We start from the raw sequence: 24,144 nt of genomic DNA, 5'->3' as shown, positions 1-24,144 counted from the left end.
GAAAATGTTACTTTTTAAGCAGCTTAATGTTGTTTCAATGCGCATATCGCGACTAGCCAAGTTAAAAAAAAAATGTTGTTAGACTATCTGCCGTTGGCAACACTGGTTGATTGCCAAACCGTAAACGCAAGTGTTTTTTGTGTGTTTCCCAACGCGCCGGTGTTTAGCTCAACTCTTTTGTTTAGAGTACGGTGCGTATTTATTATAACATGAATGGTTTACTACCAACGGTATTATACATTTTTTTTCTATTTCGAAAATAAGCAACATAATTACTATGAAACAATAACAGACTGCTCAACAATTCGGTTGGTTCATCAAGAGTCAAAATGGCGGGACACGCGATCTTAAATTGATTTATCTGCATTCACCAGATAAACGAAAACATTAGCATGAGTTCCTAATCGACGTCTACAAACATACAGATTCATATTTAAAACCAATTTACAAAAAGTCTCACGACTATTTGGAGACCTATGTGTCTAGGTTATATTCATTCAATATCACTGTATATTGTTTGTATTTCATTCCTATATCCAAAATAAACCGTGTTCAATTGAAAAATAAATATTAGCTGTGGTTAATAAAATAAATAATTTAATCTTATACATATATTTAAATGAATTTTGTTGAATACCTGCATTTTGGCCTACCTGTATTTTAAAACATTAGTTTGTTAAGGCCTTCTTTATCTTACAGAAATATGGCAGACAAGAAAAAAGATGGTGAGCCTGAGGGAGAAGAAGAATTCTCAGTAGAAAAAGTGCTTGATCGTCGTGTACGAAATGGCAAGGTAAGTTTTTGTTTAGTACTCGCTGGTGCTGTTTCATACATACTTTTTCAAAGTATGCACACAATGTGCATGAATTGCACATGTGCAACGGATCAAGTGGCATATATTCTTGTTTATGTTTTTATTCATTTCTATTCTACAAAACTATCAGGATAAATGTATGATCTGAATATCATTACAAAAAAAACATGCCCAAGCAACATTTTTCTGTTTTTTTTTTTATATTTATAAATAATTATGACGCTAAGAGAACCCACTGATCACTCTTTTGCGAATGCATTATCAAATTGTGATGTGAAAATGATTATGTGCCTACTTATTGTTTTTAGGCAGTTTCACTTATAAAGTTTTATATCTTAATTATTTGTTATGGATTTATTTATTTTTTAGTTTTGAACAATATTTTTCTTTTATTAAGCTCAAAGTTAGCTGTTTCTCATGGTTTCACCCGCCTCACGGAAGAACTTCTTTTATACCTGGACAAAATATAACCTATGTTAGTCCAGAATAGTGTAGCTTCTCAATACTTAAAGGAAAAATCAGTAGAATATAGCACATAAACACTTTTGCACTTGGGTAAAAAATGTTTCTGCTTATAATTTAGAATTAATGAGATGAAGTACTCTGTTCCACAGCAGCTTAAAATTTAACTGTTTATCATGTACAAAGATTTCTAACAAAGCATTTATTAACGTTTCAGGTAGAATATTATCTCAAATGGAAGGGATACAGTGATGAGGACAATACCTGGGAACCTGAAGAGAATCTTGACTGCCCTGATCTAATATCTGCCTTTGAAGAGGCGAGGAAAAAGAAAGAAGCAGGTAATTTAATATTATACAGAACTCAATATAAAATTAAAACTTCTTTTTCAAATGCCTTATTTTCTGTGGATTCATAAGACACTACTATCTGTAATAAATTTTTGTTTGTTTCAGAGGGCAAAAGTGTGAAAGTTGATAAGGATGTTAAAAAGCGCAAGTCCGCTGTTCCAACACCTGACTTAAAAGGTGCCAAAAAAGCAAAGAGTGATGACAAAAAAGCATCAGGGTTTGACCGTGGGCTTGAGCCTGAAAAGATAATAGGTCAGTCTTTTTACCTATATATTGTCACTAGCTTCTGCCAGTGGTTTCACCCGCAACCCGTGGGAACTGCTTCCCGTACTGGGATGAAAAGTAGCCTATAGCCTTCCGCGATAAATGGGCTGTCTAACACTGAAATAATTTTTCAAATCGGACCAGTAGTTCCTGAGATTAGCGTGTTCAAACAAACAAAAAAAACTCTTCAGCTTTACAATATTAGTATAGAATTGATCTGTATTTAGTCATCATCCTCCGAGCCTTTTTCCCAACTATGTTGGGGTCGGTATTTAGTAATTACCGTAAATACTGATATAACTGAAATTGAGTAAATGAAAAAAACATGAATACCTGAATACACTCATACTTTTATTCTCTGGTTCATTATACATATATGACTATTGGGTTTTCAGGTGCTACAGACAGTAGTGGAGAACTTATGTTTTTGATGAAGTGGCAGGGTACAGATGAAGCTGACCTGGTCCCAGCAAAACAAGCGAATGTACGATGCCCACAGGTTGTCATTCAGTTCTATGAAGAAAGGCTCACGTGGCACACACCTGCGCCAGATGAGACTGGCACTGATGACTAAGGACTGGTATGTAATATACAGTCCATTCCAACATTATGAAGGACATTATTTTTATTAGGACGGGGACTTATTATTGGATAAGTAAGACCTAGAAGTGACCAAATTCAAATGTGTTGTATCTTCATTGTTATTTGTTTGTTGGAGAAAATAAAAAAAAAATCCATTATCTATATCCATTTCCTATACAAATACATATCCATTTCTGTATGGTTGTCTAAAAGACGATTTACATTTTTACATTCAACATGCCTATTTTGTGTACAATATTATGTATTAATATGATATGCCCACATTCAAATATTGTTTCTTTTTTTTCAGGTTTTTCTCGACATTAAAACTAAATGATAAGAAATTGGAATTCATTTTCCTAATAATTTTACACATTGCTTCTGTGTATCGTAAGAGATATGGATTACTAAAAATTGACTCTCAAATATTGACAGATCATTAGGATTCTTCATTTTATACTTAAACATTGATGATTCATCATCATTTGTTAGTATTTAGATTTATTTAGAAAATACCTACATAAGTTAATTCCATTTTTTTATGTTTATAAGTAAAATAATTAGAATAAGCTATTTTTAAAGTTGCCAGTTTCCTCAACCGCCAATCGCAACGTTTTGGGCTTTTTCACTCCCTCCCTCCCTCCCTCCCTCTCCTTGTGCCCAGCGATGAGTGTTGCCCATAAGTCACCATAAAATTGCGACAGCAACTATCAAGTTTAACAGGAAACTCGAAAAGTTAATAATTGCCTCAACTTAAGTTCCGCAGTGTACAAAGCGCCTTAGACGCTAATCGAGTGTTATTGTATTAAAAATAGTTACGGTACATGAATGGATACAACTGTGTATGAAATTGTGCGATTTCTACAATAAAAATACAAAAAAAGAGAAAGGTGAAAAATTTTTTAATTTCCAAAATATTGTTACATAGTTCTTATTCAAATAGTATTTTAAGGAAAATTTGTTAATTTAGGTGTGACAACTATATTTTTGCCTAAATTAAGGTAGGTACTTTAATATTGGGTGTACTATGCCAAATCGAAATGCCCCTATAAATCAAACGTCTAAATACTCGAACATTCATAATATCGAATGGTTATTCGAACATTCAATACATCGCGCAGTCAATACATCGAGTGTTGAAAATAAATATCGAATGTTTGATCGAGCGTTAAAATCATCGCATATTCATCTTATCAAAACAATTTTTTTGTAAATACAAGAAAAACTTCTTATTCTTTAGAGGTACATTTTAAAAATTTGTATGAATGAGGGTTTTCGATACTTTTTCTGCCGCCAGGCGGCGCTTCGTATGCGTCAGGTCCAAACAGCTGTCAAATAGTATGGAATTGTAGGTGCCGAACTTATTGTTTATTGAAATTCTGTTATATTGGAAGTGTTATTGATTTTATTATGGACTACGGTCAGAATAAGGTTTCCGAACTAAAAATTGAGCTAAGAGAGAGGGTGCAAAAGTCACTGGTACTAAGGAAAAGCTTGTTGAAACATTTGTTAACACAATATGATTTAGTTTTTTTTATTTACTCAACCGCAATAGTAAAACAATAATGCAGTGCTTTAATTATAAAATAAAAAAAAAAACACTAAAATCGTTCACTATTCATAGTAAAGATAAGCACTTTGACAGTTACCTGGACCTGACGACTCGGTGCTGCCACCTGGTGGACGCCATTTTAGAAAACCCTCATTGCAATTACACGGAGAAACTAATGAATCCATGTTGTTTTTATTATTTAATTTTAAAATATTTTTCGAGCGATCGCTTATTGCGATGCATTTAACGCTCGGAGAAACAAATATTCGATATTATATTTTGAACACTCGAAGTATTGACTGCGCGATGTATTGAATGTTCGAATAACCATTCGTTATTATGAATGTTTGAGTATTTAGACGTTCGATTTATAGTGGTCGATCAATTGATATTCAACTATTTGTCATTCGATTTGGCATAAATGTACACCCTTTAATATTGGCAATATTTTAAGTGTAAATTAATTATCTAATAGGATTATTAAAGTCTAGGTACATTATAATGTTTTGACGACGTGATGACTATCATTTGTCTTGAGCACCTCCTTTCTGCTATTGAATCGAGTCTCTTTTTGATAAATCAACTATAAAAATTCACACACGACATTCACATTCGACTGAGATCCAATCCCGACTCAATTACGATTACGTATGTGGCATTCCGCTATTTTTTCTTTGAAATAAACGTTTTTATCCTTTTCTGTCATTCAATAATGAATCATTTTGTCTGCAAATGATTTACGATTACAATATGATTCTAGAGCAAACTACCGTATAGACCAAAATCACCAAAATAGCAGACCAATAGAATGTCGTGGAATACGATTGGTCTTAGTAGCAGAATGCCCGATATGGTTAAAACTGCTATTGCGATCATATTGCGATTCAATTTCTATTCGATTTTGACATTATTAGGAGAATCGGGCCCCAGGATAGAGCGAAGTGGAAAAGATACGGAAAGCGGATCCCGTCACAAGACGGGATAAACGCTAAGAAGAAGAAGATAAAACTCGCGACGTAATCAGTGTCGGAAACTTCTAGTGCCATGTCAAGAATTTTCATTTTGTTCCTTTCAGTGTTTTGTGAAGTTTACGAGTTCCGTTCCCAAACGGAGAAACCGGTCAAGATCGTGGCGGGCGGGTAGGTTTCCGTGGTTTCCCGATTACAGCTCATACCTATCGGGACCCCATGATCCCATCACTTCAGGAAAAATCTTAGTGCTAATTAGCCCAAAGTATAGCAGCATGGGGGATACCCTAACAAAACATTTTTACCAGTTTCGTCGGCGTGGTCTCTTGTGCTGGTGACTAAGTTTATCCGCCGACGCCGTTTTTGCCCATGAAGCCCCCTAGGCTATGGTGCCCATGCGTGGCCACTACACGCCATCACCAATTGAATGTGGTGTACAGGGGGTATCTGTATATGTTAGCGGACAATTGTCAATAGGGGAGTTGTCTGTTTTTTGGGCACACAACACAATGGGCCAATGTTTAGTTTCGTCACCAGCCGCTGAGGGTAGTACACATTTGTGTTGCGTGTAAAAATAAATATAGTAGTGTATTTAATACAAATAAATAGCAGCCGTAATTACTTCGACGTCCATCGCAAGTGGTTTGCGAGGCTGAGGTTCGTTTGAAGCAGGGTTATGTTTTGTACAAAGTTTTCCCTCTTTTTTTGGAAGTCCGTTAAAAATACGGTCTAGCTTTCGTAATACATGAACCTTAACTATACCCAAACCCAACTAGTTTTTCAAGACATGCTTTCAGACAGTACAAAACATTCAGTTGACAGTTGCTGTCACTCAGTGATACCAGACGAGTTTTGGAAATTCAATAACAAAAAAGGGGTTTTATACAATAATAAAATAGATGTCCCGGCCGATTGTTTGCCACGGCAGATGTTCTCACACAAGGAGATATTGTTACGGTACTTTTTTTACAACTTACTAAACTAAACTTTAATTAGTTAACTTCTCGATATTTTAAACAATTTTGTTCTTCTTCAATGATACCGTTTCGTTTGAAGCGGAGTGGAGAAGAGATGTGATTTTCAAGCCATGATAATGATGAATCGCGGCACAGCACGTCTCTGCTCTGATCCCTGGAACCGCAGCCTCAATGACTGTCAATACTCTTGCTCTGTGATAGCTCCTCTGAGGGCACCGCGATTTTAAAAGTCCCAAGAGGTTACTCGAGGTTGTAAAAGAAGCCTCGAATACTATTATTGTTCATTTTTATTTCATATTTCTCTGTACTATTACACATACTATTGCAGTACAATATTGAAAATAGAGCTATCGGCTACTGGTCATAAATCGACTATTTAGTAATATAAATCGATTGCAAGGTGTAAAAATACGTAACTCGATTCTCTCAATTCTCTGTGATATATGTATTTAAAAATATATATTTATCTGTATGTGTCTATCTATGTATGTATTTCTCAATACGGGAAAGTTGTAAATAATTTTCACAAAAATTTTGACGAAGCTCCTTCTGGAGAAGCCTAATTTAAATAAAAAGTGACCTAATGATTACAAAGTGAGTTCTGAAAGTGATGGGAAACCGTAAATGGTGTGCCTTATGAAACAAAAAACTATCATTGCGCACGATACCCCAACGCCATTTTGAAGCGAAATTTTGTATGTAAGTGCCAAGTATTTCGCAATATTTTCAATTGTCGCCCTTGTAAAGGGGGTGCGTTTGATAATTAACGATAACAGTGAATGTGAAACACGCCTGTGAAGACACCAATATGTGATAAAGTGCATAGACGGATGCCCTTAGTCTGTGGATGCATCGAGGTGGGTTGCGGCGCCGTTTATCTGGAGCTCGCATTAATTAAATTAATAGTGGCATATTAAACTGACAAATTGCTAGTTGACAATGTGTACAGCAGACAATAAAGTGTACATTATATCCGTGGGGTTAGAACGTTAGTGGTGAGTGCGGAGTGGTGTATTTCGGCGTGGCGAGTGTTATCGGTGGCGTTTCCGATTGTTGCAGATAGCGGGTGGCACGGAGGATGGCCCGGGCCAACGGGAGCACTCTCAATAACTGACGGACGCTGCCGGCTTCCAGCTGGCGCAAGCAGTAGGTTAAATAGCTGTTTTCATCAATGACCACTTACAAGACCTTCGATTATTTTCCTTTTTATGAGCAATTAAATAAGTCAATTTTCCACTAAATGTGCTACACACAACATTTATGAGAACAGATAGCTACATTCTCCCATAGATTTCATCTGTTAAAGTTTTCACAGTAGCTACTTGAATGCATAGTAATGGTGCCTGAGATCTGCACTGTGATATAAGTTTTCTCTAACATATATTTCTGTTTTGAATGGATTGATCTCTGGATAATGATTTTATTTCTACAACTAGAATAAAAACAAAATGATATTTAAGTTTAGCTGTGATCTATACTGCTTAATAATTTATGCACACATTTTTCTATAATCAGGATTCATAATCTTTTGTCAAATTATTGAATTAGAAAATGATAAGAAATTATTAAACTACTGATTAAAATATTTGTGTATAAAGAAGACATTCGGATAGGGACAACAAAAGTTACATCGATTTTATTATTAAGTGCAACTTAATTGTTGACTGTAACAATTGCATTTTTGCTTGACATTTATCTAGAAGCATTACATTTTACTGTTTAAATTTTAACTTGGAAAGATATTCTCACTTTATAGGTTATGTCACTGACATTTGATTATATTTAGTGGCTTGGAATTTGGGTATATAATTAAGTACTATTTTATCTATGAGGATGGTATTTTGATGCTCAATTTATCCTTTTACATGTTCAGTTTTGATATGGCTGAATGTAGGTGCTAAATTTTAAATCCACGATAACATTACATTTAATAAATCTTATGAGATAAATATTCTGGAATTGAATCCTTTACTCTGAATTCTATGCAAATAAATACACATATTCATATCATATACACAAATACATTACATATTCTGTTCTATTTTAATGCATGCATAGTCATCTTAAAAAATATTGCAGGATCTCTTTAGTAATACATCATGTTTCAAGCCTACTGTAAGAATCTCTCCTATTTAAAGACTATTTTTCTTAAATTATATACTCCATACACACACAATCATTACTCTCACCATTATTTAAAATTGTAAATAACCAATAACAAAATCTAATTTGTATTATATATGAAACTAAATTGCTTTTGTTGTCATTATATTTTACAATAGTCATTTATCTACTCTAATATATTATTTTGTTTAGGACTTGTCATAAATACCACTGTTGTCCACTTTTATAAGTGATATACTCACTCTTACCACACAATTGTTTCTAATCAGTGTCTAATAATATTCTAATGAGTCGTTGAACTGCCAAAATAATAAAAAAATGTAAATTTTTTCAGATAAAAATGCCACGGCCTGGCAGTTTGAAAGACCCGGACATTGCTGAATTGTTCAGCAGACATGATCCGGAGAAGATCTTTGAGGACCTTCGTGAGATCGGGCATGGCTCCTTTGGGGCAGTCTATTATGCTCGCTGCAATCTCACCAAGGAGATTGTGGCGATTAAGAAAATGTCATATGTTGGGAAACAAAGTGAGGAGAAATGGCAGGATATTTTGAAGGAAATTAAGTAAGTCATTGGGTCAATAATAATATAATCAATCAATATTACTAAATTCAAATGTCTGATAAGTAAAATATTTTCTCCCATAATTCAGCTTTCGGTTAGTGGGTCATCTTTGTGGCAGATTTTCTAACTGCAGTTTTGTTGACTCTTCATTGAATCTTAGCATTGAACCAGACCTGAAAAAAAGCACTAACATCAAAATATATCAGTTTTTTTTCACACGTGGAAATCAATACTGATGAGTGTACCACTCTCAAGCCCCCCTAGAGCTCCTGTATTAACCTCCACATCATTTCTAAGTAGTCAGTTAAATGATTTTTATTTGAGATTTAACTCACAACCATAAATTGAGTTCTTACTAACTCTATTGAGTCTGGCTATTGTGCAAACTGCATTTTCATCTAAGTACCTTGATCCAGTTAGAATCATGGTAGTATGGTCAACTCATCCACTGCTTCCATGCCTCAACAACATTTAAAACTGTAACTCAACTGTAACTACACCAGTTGAAGCCAAAACATGTGTACCTGCTATGGGCCTTGTCACATAAGAAACGAAAACAATCTGATCCTTTTTCCAGATTCCTGAAACAGTTAGAACATCCAAACACCATAGAGTATAAGGGGTGCTACAAACGAGAGCATACAGCATGGCTGGTTATGGAGTATTGTGTTGGTTCTGCATCAGATATTATAGAGGTAATGTAATTTTTGATTTTTTTATCTAAAATTTATAATCAGTATATATTGTTGAAAATCAATGGTCCTGTGTGATCAGTGGTCTTCGAAAGTAAGATATTAATGAAGATAATACATAAAATTTTAAAAATCTTTGTTCAAAGTTTTGCCTCTTCATTACAAAAAAAAAAAATGAATAAAGAAAGCATCATATTTACGAATAAAACACTAAATCAATTACACCATGGTTCTGTTGATTGGACTGTTCATTCATCACAATAATTGTTTCAATATAATTCATAATCATTGTACCAGGAAAATTATACTTACATAACATATTGTGTAGTCAAGGTTCCATGTGACTATTAAATAGGTAGAGCTAGTGTGTTGCACACACTGTCTCACTAGTTGTTACACACACTATCCATGCTAAATTTCTAGACACAACTGGGTCTGGTTAAACTGGGTTAACAAAAATATAGATTTTTATTACCACTTCAATTTAAAAGTTAATCAAACAAATAAAGTTACTGACTTAACAGATGTATAAATAAAAATTCGAATACAATATTTTATGAGTATCAAAATTTGGTTTAACTTTTTTTGTAACACCTCACTACTTTAGAAGTTATTTACTATGGAAACTTTAACAAAATTATCATATTAATCTTCGGCTAATCCACTAAGCTAATAAGGATGAGGACTTGAAAGTATTTACATACTACAGAAGCAATTCGTCAATGAATCATCCTAATAAAATATAAGGATACATAGATAAATAAAATATAGATAAAGTGGACATTTTAATAATATAATAAATTAATTGAAGGTGTGAATCACTTACGAACTACCAAACACTTAAGAAATATAGTATTATTCATACATATGGACGTCATCTGATTCCTTTAGCATTCATTTGCCAAATTCTATTACTCAAACTTAATATTCGTTTAGAATTAGCTTTCTCTATTAGTTGCAACAGATTCGTCACGTACCTATAAATCGGTATACAACATAGTTAATTGAGTTTCCTTCAATTGAGTACAGGGCGAATACTCCATACTGTTATAAATGCAAGAGGAGTAAGATTCACAGGCAGCACAACACAACAGATTGAGACGTAGACGTAACAGGGCATTTTTCGGGGTTCGGGATATAGTAGATAGACATACATATGTAGTTCCCGCGGGCGGAACTAAGTCGCATACGAAATTTAGTCAATGATATTGCCAGAAACTACTGTATTGCGAGATGAATATTTGTCCTTGACCTAGCAAATCGAGTTTACGTAATAACGGATTTCAAACCGTATTGAATATGAATCAATGTTCGTGCTTGACTCAAATTCAAATTTTGATGAGTCAGGCAAGTGCTGCACTTGTCCTTAAAGTATTGATTGAAAGTTTACTATTAATGAGGTAAGACTTTACATTTCTACAATGACGCCGAGTTAAAATTAGTTTCAACATTACAAATAGCTCCAAATCTTAACATATGTTCTACATACTTAATATTTCGTTGCCTTGCATGTTTCGTCTTGGCCACATATTTTACCCACTCTTTAAGTACAGGTTTCATATTCCTAAACAGAAAAATAATATGTTGAATGAAAAAATAAACTGCATACTCAATATTCTCGGAATCTCAATGACTAATAAACTACACTACATAGTGAATAACTTGCATCCGAAATTATTATTCTAACGCTCATATTGTGTGTTTGTTATCTTTGATTTCCCAGAAGAAATTCAAATCAACTTATGTATTACGCATTCTCAATCCTGAATCCACATTTTAGTCACATATTATACCAGTACCATATTTATTATTGTACTTTATTACCACCAGTAGAAGTTGAAGTTTAATTCCACGTCAGAGGCCATCAGGCGGATTTGAGACAACTCTGACACTAGGGCTTGTTGGGTGATTAAACATGCAGCACACTCGATAAGAACAAGATTACCATTTTTTAGGGTTCCCTAACCAAATGTTAAACGGGACCCTATAGTTAGACATTGCTGTCCATCAGTCACCAGGCTGGATATTGCGCAACACGGTAGCTCCCTTACAACAATGAACAAACGTATTTATTGCACGTTTTGTAGATAAGAGAAGAACACGGAATGTTTCTTGGGGCTTATGTTCTAAATACAGATTTGTTTCGCTCATAATTAATCTAATAGAAACAGAATCTGACGCTTTCCAATTTCTATACATACTTAAACTCGCGCCCTTATGTAAAAGCTCATAATTATGTAAGAGGAGCTCAGCAGGATGCGACCATTCTCCTGTGTTATGTTAATCTTAAGCATTTGACTTACTTTCAAAAAACCATCATTGTTTCACTCAAGAAGTCGATTTCGGAAAATCCTTTCTATTGCGTCAGATACAAGGTCACTTCGGTATTGGGTCAAAATCAAAATCAAAATCAAAACTTATTTATTCAAACTTGGCTGCAAAACAGCACTTTTCGAACGTCAGAAAAAAAATTACATAAGACAGCCCCCAAAACGCCCACCCTTCACCACTTCTTATGTGTTTTTGCTGGGAAGAAGAAGTGGCGCAACAAACTCCCCAGCAACACTTGTCTGTCTGTAGGTTAAAAGAACCTTTCAACAAAGTACAATGAGTATATTGCAGTATGCAATACGCAATATTGTCATAAAATAAAATTACATTTAAAAATGATTTATAAAATCCACCACATGCTAGCTAGCACTCACCCTACGTAACTTGTCTAACTCAAGCATTGAATAAATATGTGAAAAAAAAAAAATGTATAGCTTCCAATATTTATAATAGTTTATGAGGGAGTGCCCACCTTCATGTGATATTCTATTGCAACCTTATGTCATGTACAACATACATAGGTAAGTAATGAATCTAGTAAATTGGACCGCTCAGCCAGAGGACCACGGTCAGATCAAATATCAATATATACAATGTAAAATGCTTTCCTCAAAAATGTCAAGTGGTGTCGGGGCCCCCGCTAGTCGTCTAATGAATGCAAGCCGCGTGCCGACGCGCGCTACATGCTAATTAAATAAATATCATATAATGTCATATTGTTTCCTGTTTTTGTGTTACATAACACAATCTGACTTCCGACATCGTGGATCGTGCTTCCCTTGACTCTCATTGCATTCGTATCGTTAGCTATTGTATGCAGTTGTTATAGGCCAGTACTCATCATTCTAGAGCACTACATGGATGTCTTTATGTAACCACAATTCATCATAATAAATCTCAATTAGCTAGTATTTAACATTGTTATAGGAAGTGAACTGATTGGAAGTCTCTAATAGGAGTAACATGATACTTATTTCTGCAATAAGAATTCATCATAATTGAAGTACCTAACCATTGCAATTGAAGGATTCATAAATAGCAACAAACTGCTACTGCGGATAAATAAAATAACAAACAGAAATGAATAAAATCACTTGATTCTAGGTACACAAACGGCCGCTACGAGAGGAGGAGATCGCGGCGATCTGCGAGGGCGTGGTGTGCGGGCTGTCGTACCTGCACAGCCTGGGCCGCATCCACCGCGACATCAAGGCGGGCAACATCCTGCTCACCGAGAACGGCACGGTCAAGCTGGCCGACTTCGGCAGCGCCAGCATCAAGTGCCCCGCCAACAGCTTCGTCGGCACGCCCTACTGGATGGCGCCGGAGGTCATACTCGCCATGGACGAGGGACAGTATGATGGAAAGGTCAGTCCGCTGTTCAATTCAATCAAAAGAAGCTTAAGGGTAGTGACTAACCTGAACTACGTAGTACTTGTATCTACAAAGTTGCTCTGCTCATCTTAATTATTTTAACACTTATTTTGAAGGTTCAATTATTATGGCATGTTTTATATGTAGTTTAAGAAGAAAATATTAAGACCGGTGACTACCCTTCAAAAGCTACATCTGTGGTTGTGCTTTGTTTCCAGGTGGACGTGTGGTCGCTAGGCATCACGTGTATCGAGCTGGCGGAGCGCAAGCCTCCCTACTTCAACATGAACGCTATGTCCGCGCTCTACCACATCGCTCAGAACGACTCGCCCACCTTACAGGTAACTATCATTACATTTGAACACTTATATCGTTATTCATAGTTGTTATTTCAAAATTCTAATGAATATCTGTTTTCATGCTTGCCAATTGGATTCTTTGTGTGTTGTTTTGTTTTTTTATTGTTTGTTTATGTGATTTCTAACCAAAAATTTATATACAATAAAGTACGTGTTGCAGGCTCCAGAATGGACGGACACATTCCGCTACTTCGTGGAGGCGTGCCTACAGAAGAACCCGCAGGATCGACCGTCCTCTACGAAGCTCCTGTCGCATCCCTTCATCACGCGGCCGCGGTCACCCAACGTGCTCGTGGACCTCATACAGCGGACCAAGGCGGCCGTGCGGGACCTCGACAATCTCAACTACAGGAAGATGAAGAAGATACTGATGGTGGACGCTGATAACGAGAGCGCTATTGGTATGTACTGATTGTTATCTTTATATTTATAAACACTTGACCCACTTTCGTAGCGCGTGTCTGACCTTTTTATCGTTCACCAAAGATGATATTGTCACATGCTGTTTTCGTATTGTTTCAAATGATGGAGTACTGTTTTATTTAAGTTTTCAACATTATAATTTTAGAACAAAGTAACACATCAAGATATGGAGCAATATTTATGATGAACACCAACATCTTCCCCAAAATAAAACATATCTCACATTTACGTGGGATTCCATAATTCGAGCTTGCAGTTAATCTTAGTTCTGTTGTACACTTGCAGGCGACAGCGAAGAGACAGCGGAGGAGCGTTCAGGTGGGGACAGCTCGAAGTCGAACTCCGCGACGTCGGAGCACAGCGCGGCCGGCGCCTCCAGCCAGAGCTCGTCCTCCGGCAGTCTGCGCCGCCGACCACATCCGGTAACTATATCACTCACTCTATTTCATGGAGTCTAAGGGACAATTTTGCTCAAATGTCAACTAGGAAACTGGCAGAATCGCAAAATTATGGCACTTTCGATATGGTTTATACATTTCTTGCTCAATAGCATCCGTAAGATAGATATACAGCAATGTTTGTCGGTCAGCTACCCCTGGATATTCATACTTGTTGGTAGGGCTGTTCAAAAATGTAAATGTAACCCTCGCAAACAAAATGGGAAGCACAGCGTGGCTTTGGTTGTTTTCGCAATCTTATGCACAATTTGTCAATTTGTTGTTTCGTGAATGCTAGGAAATCCCGCTAGTATAAAAACGTAATAAATAATCCCATTGTGGACTTCTTTCTTTTTCGATTCAGAAATCGCAAAACTTGAATAAATTTTATGTGCCACATACAATGGGTGATGTAATATTATAATTGAATGAGTGTTGTTTGTGTTTGTCAGCCGGTGAACGCGAACCACCACCAGCATCAGCAGCAGCCGCAGTACACGCATCTCAACCACCAACACTCTGCGCAATCCACCAGGTATGTACCGCTACTGTATTATATTACACAAGTACAATTTATTCTACTTTTGAACATAATTTAATAGAGTCTAAAAACTTGTTCATCTTTATTTCATGATTTTTAAGCAGATTTTTATTGACGCTTTATTGCACCGTATGTGTCTGTAAATATGAGTATCCAACATCTGAATTATGTAATTTGTGTTGTACTGTAGTTGTGCATGTGTAGTAATCGTATTTGCGTATAAGTAGATTATTTTCCTGTAATTTTGGTAAATGTAGTAGTTTGGATTACGTAGTAAAATGGCATGATTAAATTATCCCAGTAGTATAAATTTGCATGTAATAAGTAGTTTGTATTGTATGTTAATGTGTTTGTATGTAGTCTGTAGCACAGTAGTGCTTTCCGTATGCACGTCCCGCACTAGCTAGAGCCGCACTTGGGTTTCAGAGTTGGCAAGAGCTGGCTTTTCTCATGTTGGTGTTTCGTACGCAGAGAGAGCGAGAGCCCTCTGGCGGGCGCGCACGACGACTACGTGAACCGCGACGCGCTGCGCGACTACGCCAACCGCGACTCGCTCTGCGACGACTACGCCGACGACTACGCCAACCGCGACGCCATCCGCGACGCCCGCGCCGAGCGCCCGCCGCCCGACTACCGCGACTACGTCAACGCGCCGCCCGCCTGGCCCGCCGACGACAACCGCAACACCACGCGCCGCCCGCCCAACACCAGTCAGTACATTACACATCTATTTACTAACCACCGGTACCAATATTTTATCTATTTGTGGCTTTGCTAACTAGAGATTCAATTTGACATTACTTGTATGGGGCTAATTTGTAAATTCCATCTCTAAGAAGCAAATCCTCAATCAACACAAAAATGGAATATTGGGAACGGCTATAACTTAAGTTTTGCTTATATGTAGCCATGAACAAATATTCTCCACCAAATATTTGGCGACAGCAATAAATTGACGTTGTTAATGTTGCAGGTATAAGCAACAACGTGTCGGCGGCGATGTCGCTGGTCTCCGAGCACGGCGCCAACAACTTCGCCACAATACGAACCACCAGCATCGTCACCAAGCAGCAGAAGGAACACAACCAGGTAGTTAACTACTCTATATTGTCATATTATTCGCCAAGTTCGTACTGTGTGAGATATATCCGCTTTACGGGGATAATAAAATCTATGAGCTAGGTTCTCAAGCAAAAGTGGCTAAACAACCGCCTTTGTAGTGTCCAGCAAACTTACTAAGACACTTGAATATCGACAAAAACCGAGTTTGTATAGGATCGCCTCTTGAGTCTCCTCGCTCGAGAAGCAACTTGTCCTTAAAAGTCGTAAGATATGTTAGTATAAGTATGTGTGTGGAGCCGATAAGCAGGATGTTGTGTGGCAGGAGATGCACGAGCAGATGTCGGGCTACAAGCGCATGCGGCGCGAGCACCAGGCGGCGCTGCTGAAGCTGGAGGAGCGCTGCAAGGCCGACGTGGACGCGCACAAGGCGCAGCTCGACCGCGAGTACGAGGCGCTGCTGCAGCAGCTGTCCCGCGACCTCGAGCGGCTGCAGGTACGCACCACCTTCTAATTATTACCACAATTATCACGACAATATTTCAAATGAGCTTTCAGGGATGATAGTCTTGCTAGCAAGCCAAATGCTAGGCTTCGTCTCCTCAGCCTACAGTCAGTAAATCAAGTCTGTCAAAACAGGACTACACATTAATTATTATTCTTTATTGCACAATTAACAATAAATATACAAAGAATAAAGAAAGTTTATGTACAACGACGAGCTTAACCCAGAATTGACCTTCTATACATCTAGCGGTATTTTTTCTCAGGTAGTCAGTCAATCACCATATTATTATAAATGTATGAGCTTCTGTTGTCCCAAACGCAGGGCAAAAGCCTCCCTTCCCTCATTCCATTTGTCTCTATGTATCTATTACCATCTGAGGTCAGTCCGTTTTATCAGAATCAAGTTCGTTCCATCTCCTGGGCTATTCTGAATTTAAAAGTATTCTAAACTGTTTCTAGACAAAACACGCGCAAGAGCTAGAACGCAAGCAGAAGCAGAACGCGGCGGCGGAGAAGAAGTTAATCAAGGACATCACGGCGCGGCAGGAGCAGGACCGCAAGGCCTTCGAGACGCAGCGCAAGCGCGAGTACAAGGCCAACAAGGAGCGGTGGAAAAAGGAGCTCAGCATGGACGACGCTACGCCCAAGAGGCAGCGGGATGCCACATTACAGTACGTACATTGACTTTAAACTTTTTATTAGCCATTCAATAAATAGTTCGATAGCTCGTTAGGTTAGATTAAGAGACTGTGCACAGGGTCTCCGTTTCGATTTCCCAGGTCTGATAGAAATCGCTTTTACGAGTTTTATGAAACTTTCACAATAATTCACCTGTGTTCTTTATTTATTGACACACCAACAGCATTACAAACGAAAAATATATAAAAAACATAAGTTATTATACAATTTCAGTTTGCTATTTTAATTCTTCCATGCTTTATACTAATAATTTGCGAAGTATATGTGATTCTAAAATGTTGATATCTAATACATTATAGGAGATCTTTATCTGCATTAATTGAACCTAAAACATTTGTGTATTGGGTGCTAATCTCGATCTAAATTTGAACCATTTCTCCCAGCCTGAATAAAATGACCATTTGCCTGTGTCTACGATAGTTAAGTTTAATGTGTGTGTTTGTATCGCAGATCTCAGAAGGACAACCTGAAGCAAGCGGAAGCGGCGGAGGAGATGCGACTGGTGCGGTCGCAGCGCGAGTACCTGGAGCTGGAGCTGCGCCGCTTCCGCCGCCGCCGCATGCTCGCGCTGCACCACAAGGAGCAGGAACTGCTCAGGGAGGTGTGTACACCTATATTATTTTTTTATCAAATGTTCAAATCCCGTTGCGGGCAGCGTAAGGCAGCATCTGCCTCTTAGTGACTAAAACCCACCATGTGTCCTTCTGGATAGTATGGAATACCTATATCTCACATCAAATTTTTACCTGTGTGCCAAATGAGAAACTTGTTGTATATCTACATTGAAACCACTGAATCAGTTATCAAGTTATCATATATGAAGGTCATGTCTGTCTCTGCATAAGAGTGACGTCAATCATCAGATCCTTGATTACAAGTGCATCGCAGAAGCTATGCCTGTAAGATCAGCTCTTAGTATAAAGGTTGAATGATTCTTGTTATTGACATTACTGTTGCTATTTCACCACCAAACTATCTATGTCTCGTTATATTAATCCGATGTGTTGTGTCGTGGTAGGAGCTGAACAAGCGTCAGAACCAGTTGGAGCAGGCCCATGCGATGTTGCTGCGGCACCACGAGAAGACGCAGGAGCTCGAGTACCGACAGCAGAAGGGCGTGCATGCGCTTAGGTAACATACTCATTATTACAGTAATACATATTTATTTTATATCGGACTGTTTTGTATGCCGAAGAGATCGTGATTAGTGAAGTAAACTTGTGAATCGATCGATCATAAGATAAAGCAATGCTTGGCGCGGTGGATCCCGTGCGTGAGAGACCATCTTGTCATGAGGAATTCAAATATTATAGGAGATGAATCTTTGGAAGTTCTTATGGGTATGCTAGAAAAACTGACAATCAGTAGTACCAAAGGGGTATCGAATTGCTCCATGTAAAACACTACTACTCAGCTGCATTATACAGCTGCAGATATTTTTTGTCGTGTAAATGTAATGTGTACGCTAGTAGAGTAAGACATGACTTGTTTTGTAGAGAGGAGCAGCTGTCGAACCAGCACGGCACGGAGCTGGCCAACCAGCGCGAGTACATGCAGCGCGCCGAGCACGAGCTGCGCAAGAAGCACGCGCTGCAGCTCAAGCAGCAGCCCAAGAGCCTCAAGGTAACGCAACCACCATACACACTGCTATACTTAGAAGTTTACTTTAGAAAATTGAACGTATAAAGTAGCGCCAGTAACTGACGTTTATGTGGTCAGAAATGGGCCCAAAAGACGAAGCTTATAGGTTGACTTACTTGTATGACTTGAAGGTTTCGCGATGTATAATAATTATACTGGCTGTTTTCATCGGATTCATCCGCCTCCTAGTGGAACTACTTCCCGTACCTATTTCAAATCGATTCATTAGCTTCGGAGCCTTTTGGCTACAAACAAAAAATGTCACAAAACACTGAAACTATAATAAATATGATTACAGCAAAAGGAGATGCAGATTCGTAAACAGTTCCGCGAGACGTGCAAAATACAGACGCGTCAGTACAAGGCGCTCAAAGCTCAGATACTGCAGATGACGGCTAAGGTAACATGTTATATCTCTATTCAACTTCTATTGAAAGACTTCATTTAGTATGGTAATTCAAAAGGCAAAAAGGCGCTAGTGTCTGCCATCCTCATCCTTGCCTTCCTTCAATCACGATTGTCTAACAATTTTATTTGTGACATTCCAGGAGCATCAGAAGGAAGTGATAAAGACGCTGAAGGACGAGAAGCGTCGCAAGCTGGTGCTGCTCGGCGAGCAGTACGACCAGAGCATCACCGAGATGCTGCAGAAGCAGACCGTGAGGTTAGACGAGAGCCAGATGGTGAGTACCCCACAGTCAAGCTACATTTATTATTTTTAAAGTTTAGTCTCATTTCGATCAGTGATTTATCTGTATGTAAAGTCGCAGTGCGATTTCAAATTCTAGTTACCAGGAGGGTAATTCCGTTCCGCTTACATAATGATAGTGTACAAGAATTCCAAAGTTGACGTATCAGATTTGGACGTTTTTTGGAGATACAAATTTGTTTGGATTTGTTGTGTTGTAATTTCACACGTGATGCTGTAATAACGAGTATTGGTATGCCAGATGGAGTGCCAGCAGCTGAAGATGCAGCTGGAGCACGAGCTGGACATGCTGACGGCGTACCAGAGCAAGAGCAAGATGCAGGCCGAGGCGCAGCGCAACCGCGAGCGTCGCGAGCTCGAGGAGCGAGTCGCCGTCCGGAGGGCGCTGCTCGAGCAGAAGGTAACTCGAAGCTTACATCCATCAGACTTTTTTTATTCCAGTAAATAGACTAGCTGATTCTCACGGTTTCACCCTCGTCCCGGAAGAACTTCTTCCTGTGCCTGGATGAAATATAGACTTTGTGATCTGAAGATAGCTAATCACTCCAAAGGTTGGGTGTAGGAGAACCGAATACTGGGTAAAGCTGGTAGTCATATGTAAACTCTCTATTTTTTTTTTTGCATAAATAAATTTAAATAATAGCAAAATATTTTTTAAAAGGGTGCTCATGTTTTGGAGTCTAAGCAATTGAAGCAAGTTTATATGACTGTGGTTGTAAACTGGTTTCCCCCCTGGCAGATGGAGTCTGAGTGCGCGCAGTTCGTGGCGGAGCGCGCGGAGCGCACGCGGCTGCTGCACGAGCGACACGAGCGCGACCTCGACCACTTCGACAGCGAGAGCGCCAGGCTCGGCTTCAGGTACACCACGCACCTTCTTTATATTTTCCTCTAAAACACACATTTGTGTATGACGACTAATAATTATAATGCATTGATGTTTGTCGCAGCGCGATGGCGATCGCGGAGGGCTCGCGGGAGGGCTACGGCGAGGAGGAGCAGTCGCTGTCGGGCTCCATGCTGTCGCTGGCGCACAGCAACTCGTCGGCGAGCTTCGCGGCCGGCTCGCTGTAGGCGCCGCGCTAATGCTGTTGCCAAACCCGCGCTTGTGCTGCGACGCGTCGCTTGTCTGTCGCTGTGATAGGCCTCCGCACAGACGCCGCACTGCTCGTAGCTCCCCGATGTCCGCAGGGCGGTATGACGCTCTCCAACTATTGTAAATTATTCATCACGAATTTTAGAAGTGTCATACACTCGTCGCGCTCTCTAGTATTCGGAGCGGTTATATACGATCGATTGTTGTTATTATCGTTAGCGATGTTCACGGGCTACCTCATTAGACTTGTTACGGAAATTATATGTGTTGATTAATTGAATCGTGTGGTATATTGTGGTCCGCAGAAGTATTTATTCGAGTATCGGGCACGGTACGATGTTTTGGCACCAGCATTAGAACTCCACGTCCCATTCTTATTACTGAGACTGTCTGCCCTCCCGCGGTATGTAAATTCATGTTAATTGGCAACATGAGATTATTTCATATACTGTTGGACACGAATGCATTAGCCTAATTTTTTAATATTTTTTTGTTACGTCTTCCAAAGTGAAAAGAACGGCCATTTGTCAAATGGTTCGGGAGGGCATTTCCTATTTTATTACACTATTAAGTTTATTGCACTCCATAATTAAATAATTATCTCTTAGCTCCAGTCGAGTTGAAGAATAAACAGAAACATTGCAGTATGCAATAGTAGTTGTATTTGTATCAAAATAAGGTTACTATTGCTCGTTGTAATTATATACAAAAACTAATCTCGACATTATTGTTTATGTAACATCATGTTTCTGGTGTTTCGACAAATGTTCACTGAAACACGTCATTTTACGTACATAATGTATTTCATTTTGCATGTATTATTACAATATAACCATTGGTGTTTCAGCCACAAATAAAAAAATATGCCTAACTCAGTCTAAACTATTTATCAAAATATCAGAAGTATGGTGTAACATAAACAAAGTGGAGATATATAATTATGTAATAACAAAGAAGTTATACGCAAGTCTGTCTGCATATGTCTGAGGTTATTTAAATGAATGATGCATCGATGTGAGAATGAAACGCTTTTTTTCTATTAGAGATTTACTCACGGTACGACACTGTTCCGTTGGCTTGCCAGCCGTCACGGCGCTAGATAACTTTAACGAAACATTAGTTGTATAACTGGGAATACAATAAGTGTCTGCACTTGCATTCAGAATATTTAAACTAACAAAATAATGTAAAACTTAATTTATTCGCGTCTGAATATTCGATCTCTTAGACATAAGCAAATGTTATGATCGTCTCTAGAATATTGTTAGACCGTCCAACGTTAAACCGCAGCACACGTACTACAACGGAACAGTGTCCAGTAGAGGGCATGATTACATTTTAAAATCTAGTATTCTGATCCAATCTTGTATAAATATGTAGTTTATCATAAGTTTCCACAGTGGTTCTAGCTGATTTTTCATCTTGATGCTCTAACGAAACAAGATTGAAAAATGTAATGACGGATTACCGCGACCACGTCAAATGCTAAGGTAAACTTTGTAGTGAAACCAAGGAATGTTGACCCTCAAAGTGTACGCTTAAGAAGTTTGACAAAAGGCATTAATTAGATGAAGTAGTCAGAGAGCCGAGCCGCCCGCCCCTCGCCACCCTCACTGTTCACAGAGGATGTTATTGTTTACGACATTAGATAGACAAAATTCTAATATTCATATCATTAGGTTTTACTTTAGGAACCATTTTTGCATATATTAATGTAAGTTGAAATCTTTGAAGAGCGGACTGACGGTATTTGTTTATTGGCCTAGTATTGAGTTTATTAAATGTTTAAAAGGGTTTTGTAACGAAACGTTTATTATTATGCTTATTTTAGATCATTTTTAGATTTTAAAAGGATTGTAACACGCTTTACTAAATCATAATAACAATGTGCAGGTGGTGCGTGTGGCGCTGTGCCCCACCTTACGTTGTGTAAATATATAAAGTATATATATATGTATTATTGTGAATATGTATTAGCGAGCACACATTGCCTTACGGGCGGCGGGGCGAGCCGGCCTCGGTCTTATGTATATAAAGAACAATAATTTAAAATATTATAAATAATTTGTTACTTTTGTAAGGTGCGAGTGCGGTTTTGTGTACATTGGAAGTGCGACGCGGCGGTCCCCGTGCGGGGCCCGACTATGTGCTATTTTCTTTATTTAGTGTCCTAATACCCTATCGTATTGTGTACTAAGCTTACCAGTCAAATATGTATAGCAAATGTATTATTTAATTTAAAATGATAATAGTCATAAATACCCAAATTTAGTTAATACTATTTTTAAAGTATTTTTTATTATTTTTATTAATATTCTTTTCCTAAAGCATCACATAATGTGATCGTATTATTTTGAGTTTGTTGAAAGTTTCTTGACGGATCGAAACCTATGTGATTTAGGTATAAATTTAAACAAAGCGTTTGGCAAAAAGTTAGCTATTTAAGTGATATCTTTACACAGCGCCATTTACCAGAGTCATAATATAAAACAATTTGCTTCGATTTTCTAGATAATGCATGGATATGATAAATGGCACTGTGAACAGATTTCACACTGTAGACTCCACATTACCCTCTCCTGAACTGACCAAATATATGACAATAATCTCTAGACACAGCCTAACTTGACTTGTCACCATGTCTCTGTACATATTGTAGACTGCCAGCTCGTGGAGTGGACCTAACCCGTCATTCAATTTTACTGCATTTAACTTGACGTTTTGTAGGCAATCTCTGCATAAACGCACTAAGCCAATCTGTGTATTTATGTAATAAATTAGATTTTGTGTATTGTCACAGTCTCTGGTATTAAGTTAGATACCAAAACTAAAGTTGGTAAAAAACAGAAGACCACTTATCCATGTTTTGTGTTATCGATCGACTATCTGAGTCATTTTTATTTATGACAATATAATACCGGTATTATTCCGCTACGTTAGGTCCACTGGCGAACTTGGCATGTCGTCGTAGCTAAATCGAGAACCGAAGCACTAAGGAATTGAACTGTAAGCTGTAACTTCGCTTGCGTGCAGTAGAAGGTCGGCACTTGAGTTAGGCGCGTAGTATATTGCTCGCTGTCATAGTGCTCTGCCGGACCGCCGGCGTGGAGCTGGTGACCGAGGCTCGCTGACTTCGCGCCAGGCTGAAGGCGGAGTATAGTGCGTAGGCGCGTCTTTTTCCTATTCCAACCTCCCACCACTTAGCTGTTCTAGAGTTAGATGTTATCAGTTATCTGTCACCTTTCAACGGTCACGATCTACAAAATAATTATTATGAGATAGAAGTACCAAACTCGTAGTTAGCGGTCACGTATTTTGTAAATTGTAACTATACAATTTTTATATTTTACCATTGTATAGTCTTTTATCACAGATAGGTAGTTAGCAATATTGTGACCGACGTGACAAGGTGCGCTCGCGCGGCCGCCGGTTATTCATTATAGTTTGCGATTGTTTGCGGCTCGCTCGGTGCACCGTTGTTTTCTTTTATTTTTTGTTACATAATATTTAACAATGAATTTCTAGATTCTAACTATTATCACTAATAATACTGTAATATAATCTGGTTCATGAAAATCAAACCGAAATAAATTAAATGGAAAGAAATTTTGCCTTTGTATTA

General features: G+C 38.2%; 2 protein-coding genes across 10 annotated transcripts; both read left to right on the top strand.

Moving 5' to 3' along the window:
- Positions 1 to 35: 35 nt before the first annotated feature.
- Positions 36 to 4,537, top strand: LOC110370889 (chromobox protein homolog 1). Of its 2 annotated transcripts, none has more exons than XM_021326885.3 (6): positions 36 to 191; positions 700 to 793; positions 1,494 to 1,617; positions 1,732 to 1,878; positions 2,286 to 2,470; positions 2,783 to 4,537. In XM_021326885.3, exons 1-5 carry the CDS (start codon positions 73 to 75, stop codon positions 2,462 to 2,464), a joined length of 663 nt encoding a protein of 220 aa, XP_021182560.2. In that variant the 5' UTR covers positions 36 to 72; the 3' UTR covers positions 2,465 to 2,470; positions 2,783 to 4,537. The 2 variants fall into 2 exon arrangements, with proteins under 2 accessions (XP_021182560.2, XP_049699280.1); XM_049843323.2 differs by lacking the exon at positions 36 to 191 and adding an exon at positions 199 to 230.
- Positions 4,538 to 6,399: 1,862 nt separating this feature from the next.
- On the top strand, positions 6,400 to 24,128 carry LOC110370879 (serine/threonine-protein kinase Tao). 8 transcript variants are annotated; one of them, XM_049843315.2, is made up of 21 exons: positions 6,400 to 6,668; positions 7,029 to 7,115; positions 8,428 to 8,657; positions 9,235 to 9,352; positions 12,785 to 13,048; positions 13,273 to 13,395; positions 13,574 to 13,814; positions 14,122 to 14,258; positions 14,726 to 14,808; positions 15,286 to 15,524; positions 15,788 to 15,903; positions 16,199 to 16,369; positions 16,840 to 17,051; positions 17,530 to 17,680; positions 18,098 to 18,210; positions 18,576 to 18,702; positions 19,019 to 19,120; positions 19,269 to 19,403; positions 19,671 to 19,829; positions 20,169 to 20,287; positions 20,377 to 24,128. In XM_049843315.2, exons 3-21 carry the CDS (start codon positions 8,434 to 8,436, stop codon positions 20,498 to 20,500), a joined length of 2,958 nt encoding a protein of 985 aa, XP_049699272.1. In that variant the 5' UTR covers positions 6,400 to 6,668; positions 7,029 to 7,115; positions 8,428 to 8,433; the 3' UTR covers positions 20,501 to 24,128. The 8 variants fall into 8 exon arrangements, with proteins under 8 accessions (XP_049699272.1, XP_049699270.1, XP_049699271.1 ...); XM_049843313.2 differs by having other exon boundaries at positions 15,241 to 15,524; XM_049843314.2 differs by having other exon boundaries at positions 13,562 to 13,814.
- The last annotated feature ends 16 nt before the right edge of the window (positions 24,129 to 24,144 follow it).

This window comes from Helicoverpa armigera, chromosome 22 (genome assembly GCF_030705265.1).
Source record: "Helicoverpa armigera isolate CAAS_96S chromosome 22, ASM3070526v1, whole genome shotgun sequence".
Lineage (NCBI taxonomy): Eukaryota > Metazoa > Arthropoda > Insecta > Lepidoptera > Noctuidae > Helicoverpa > Helicoverpa armigera.
Note: the sequence above shows the minus strand (reverse complement) of the source record. Positions and strands in the feature narration are given on the sequence as shown.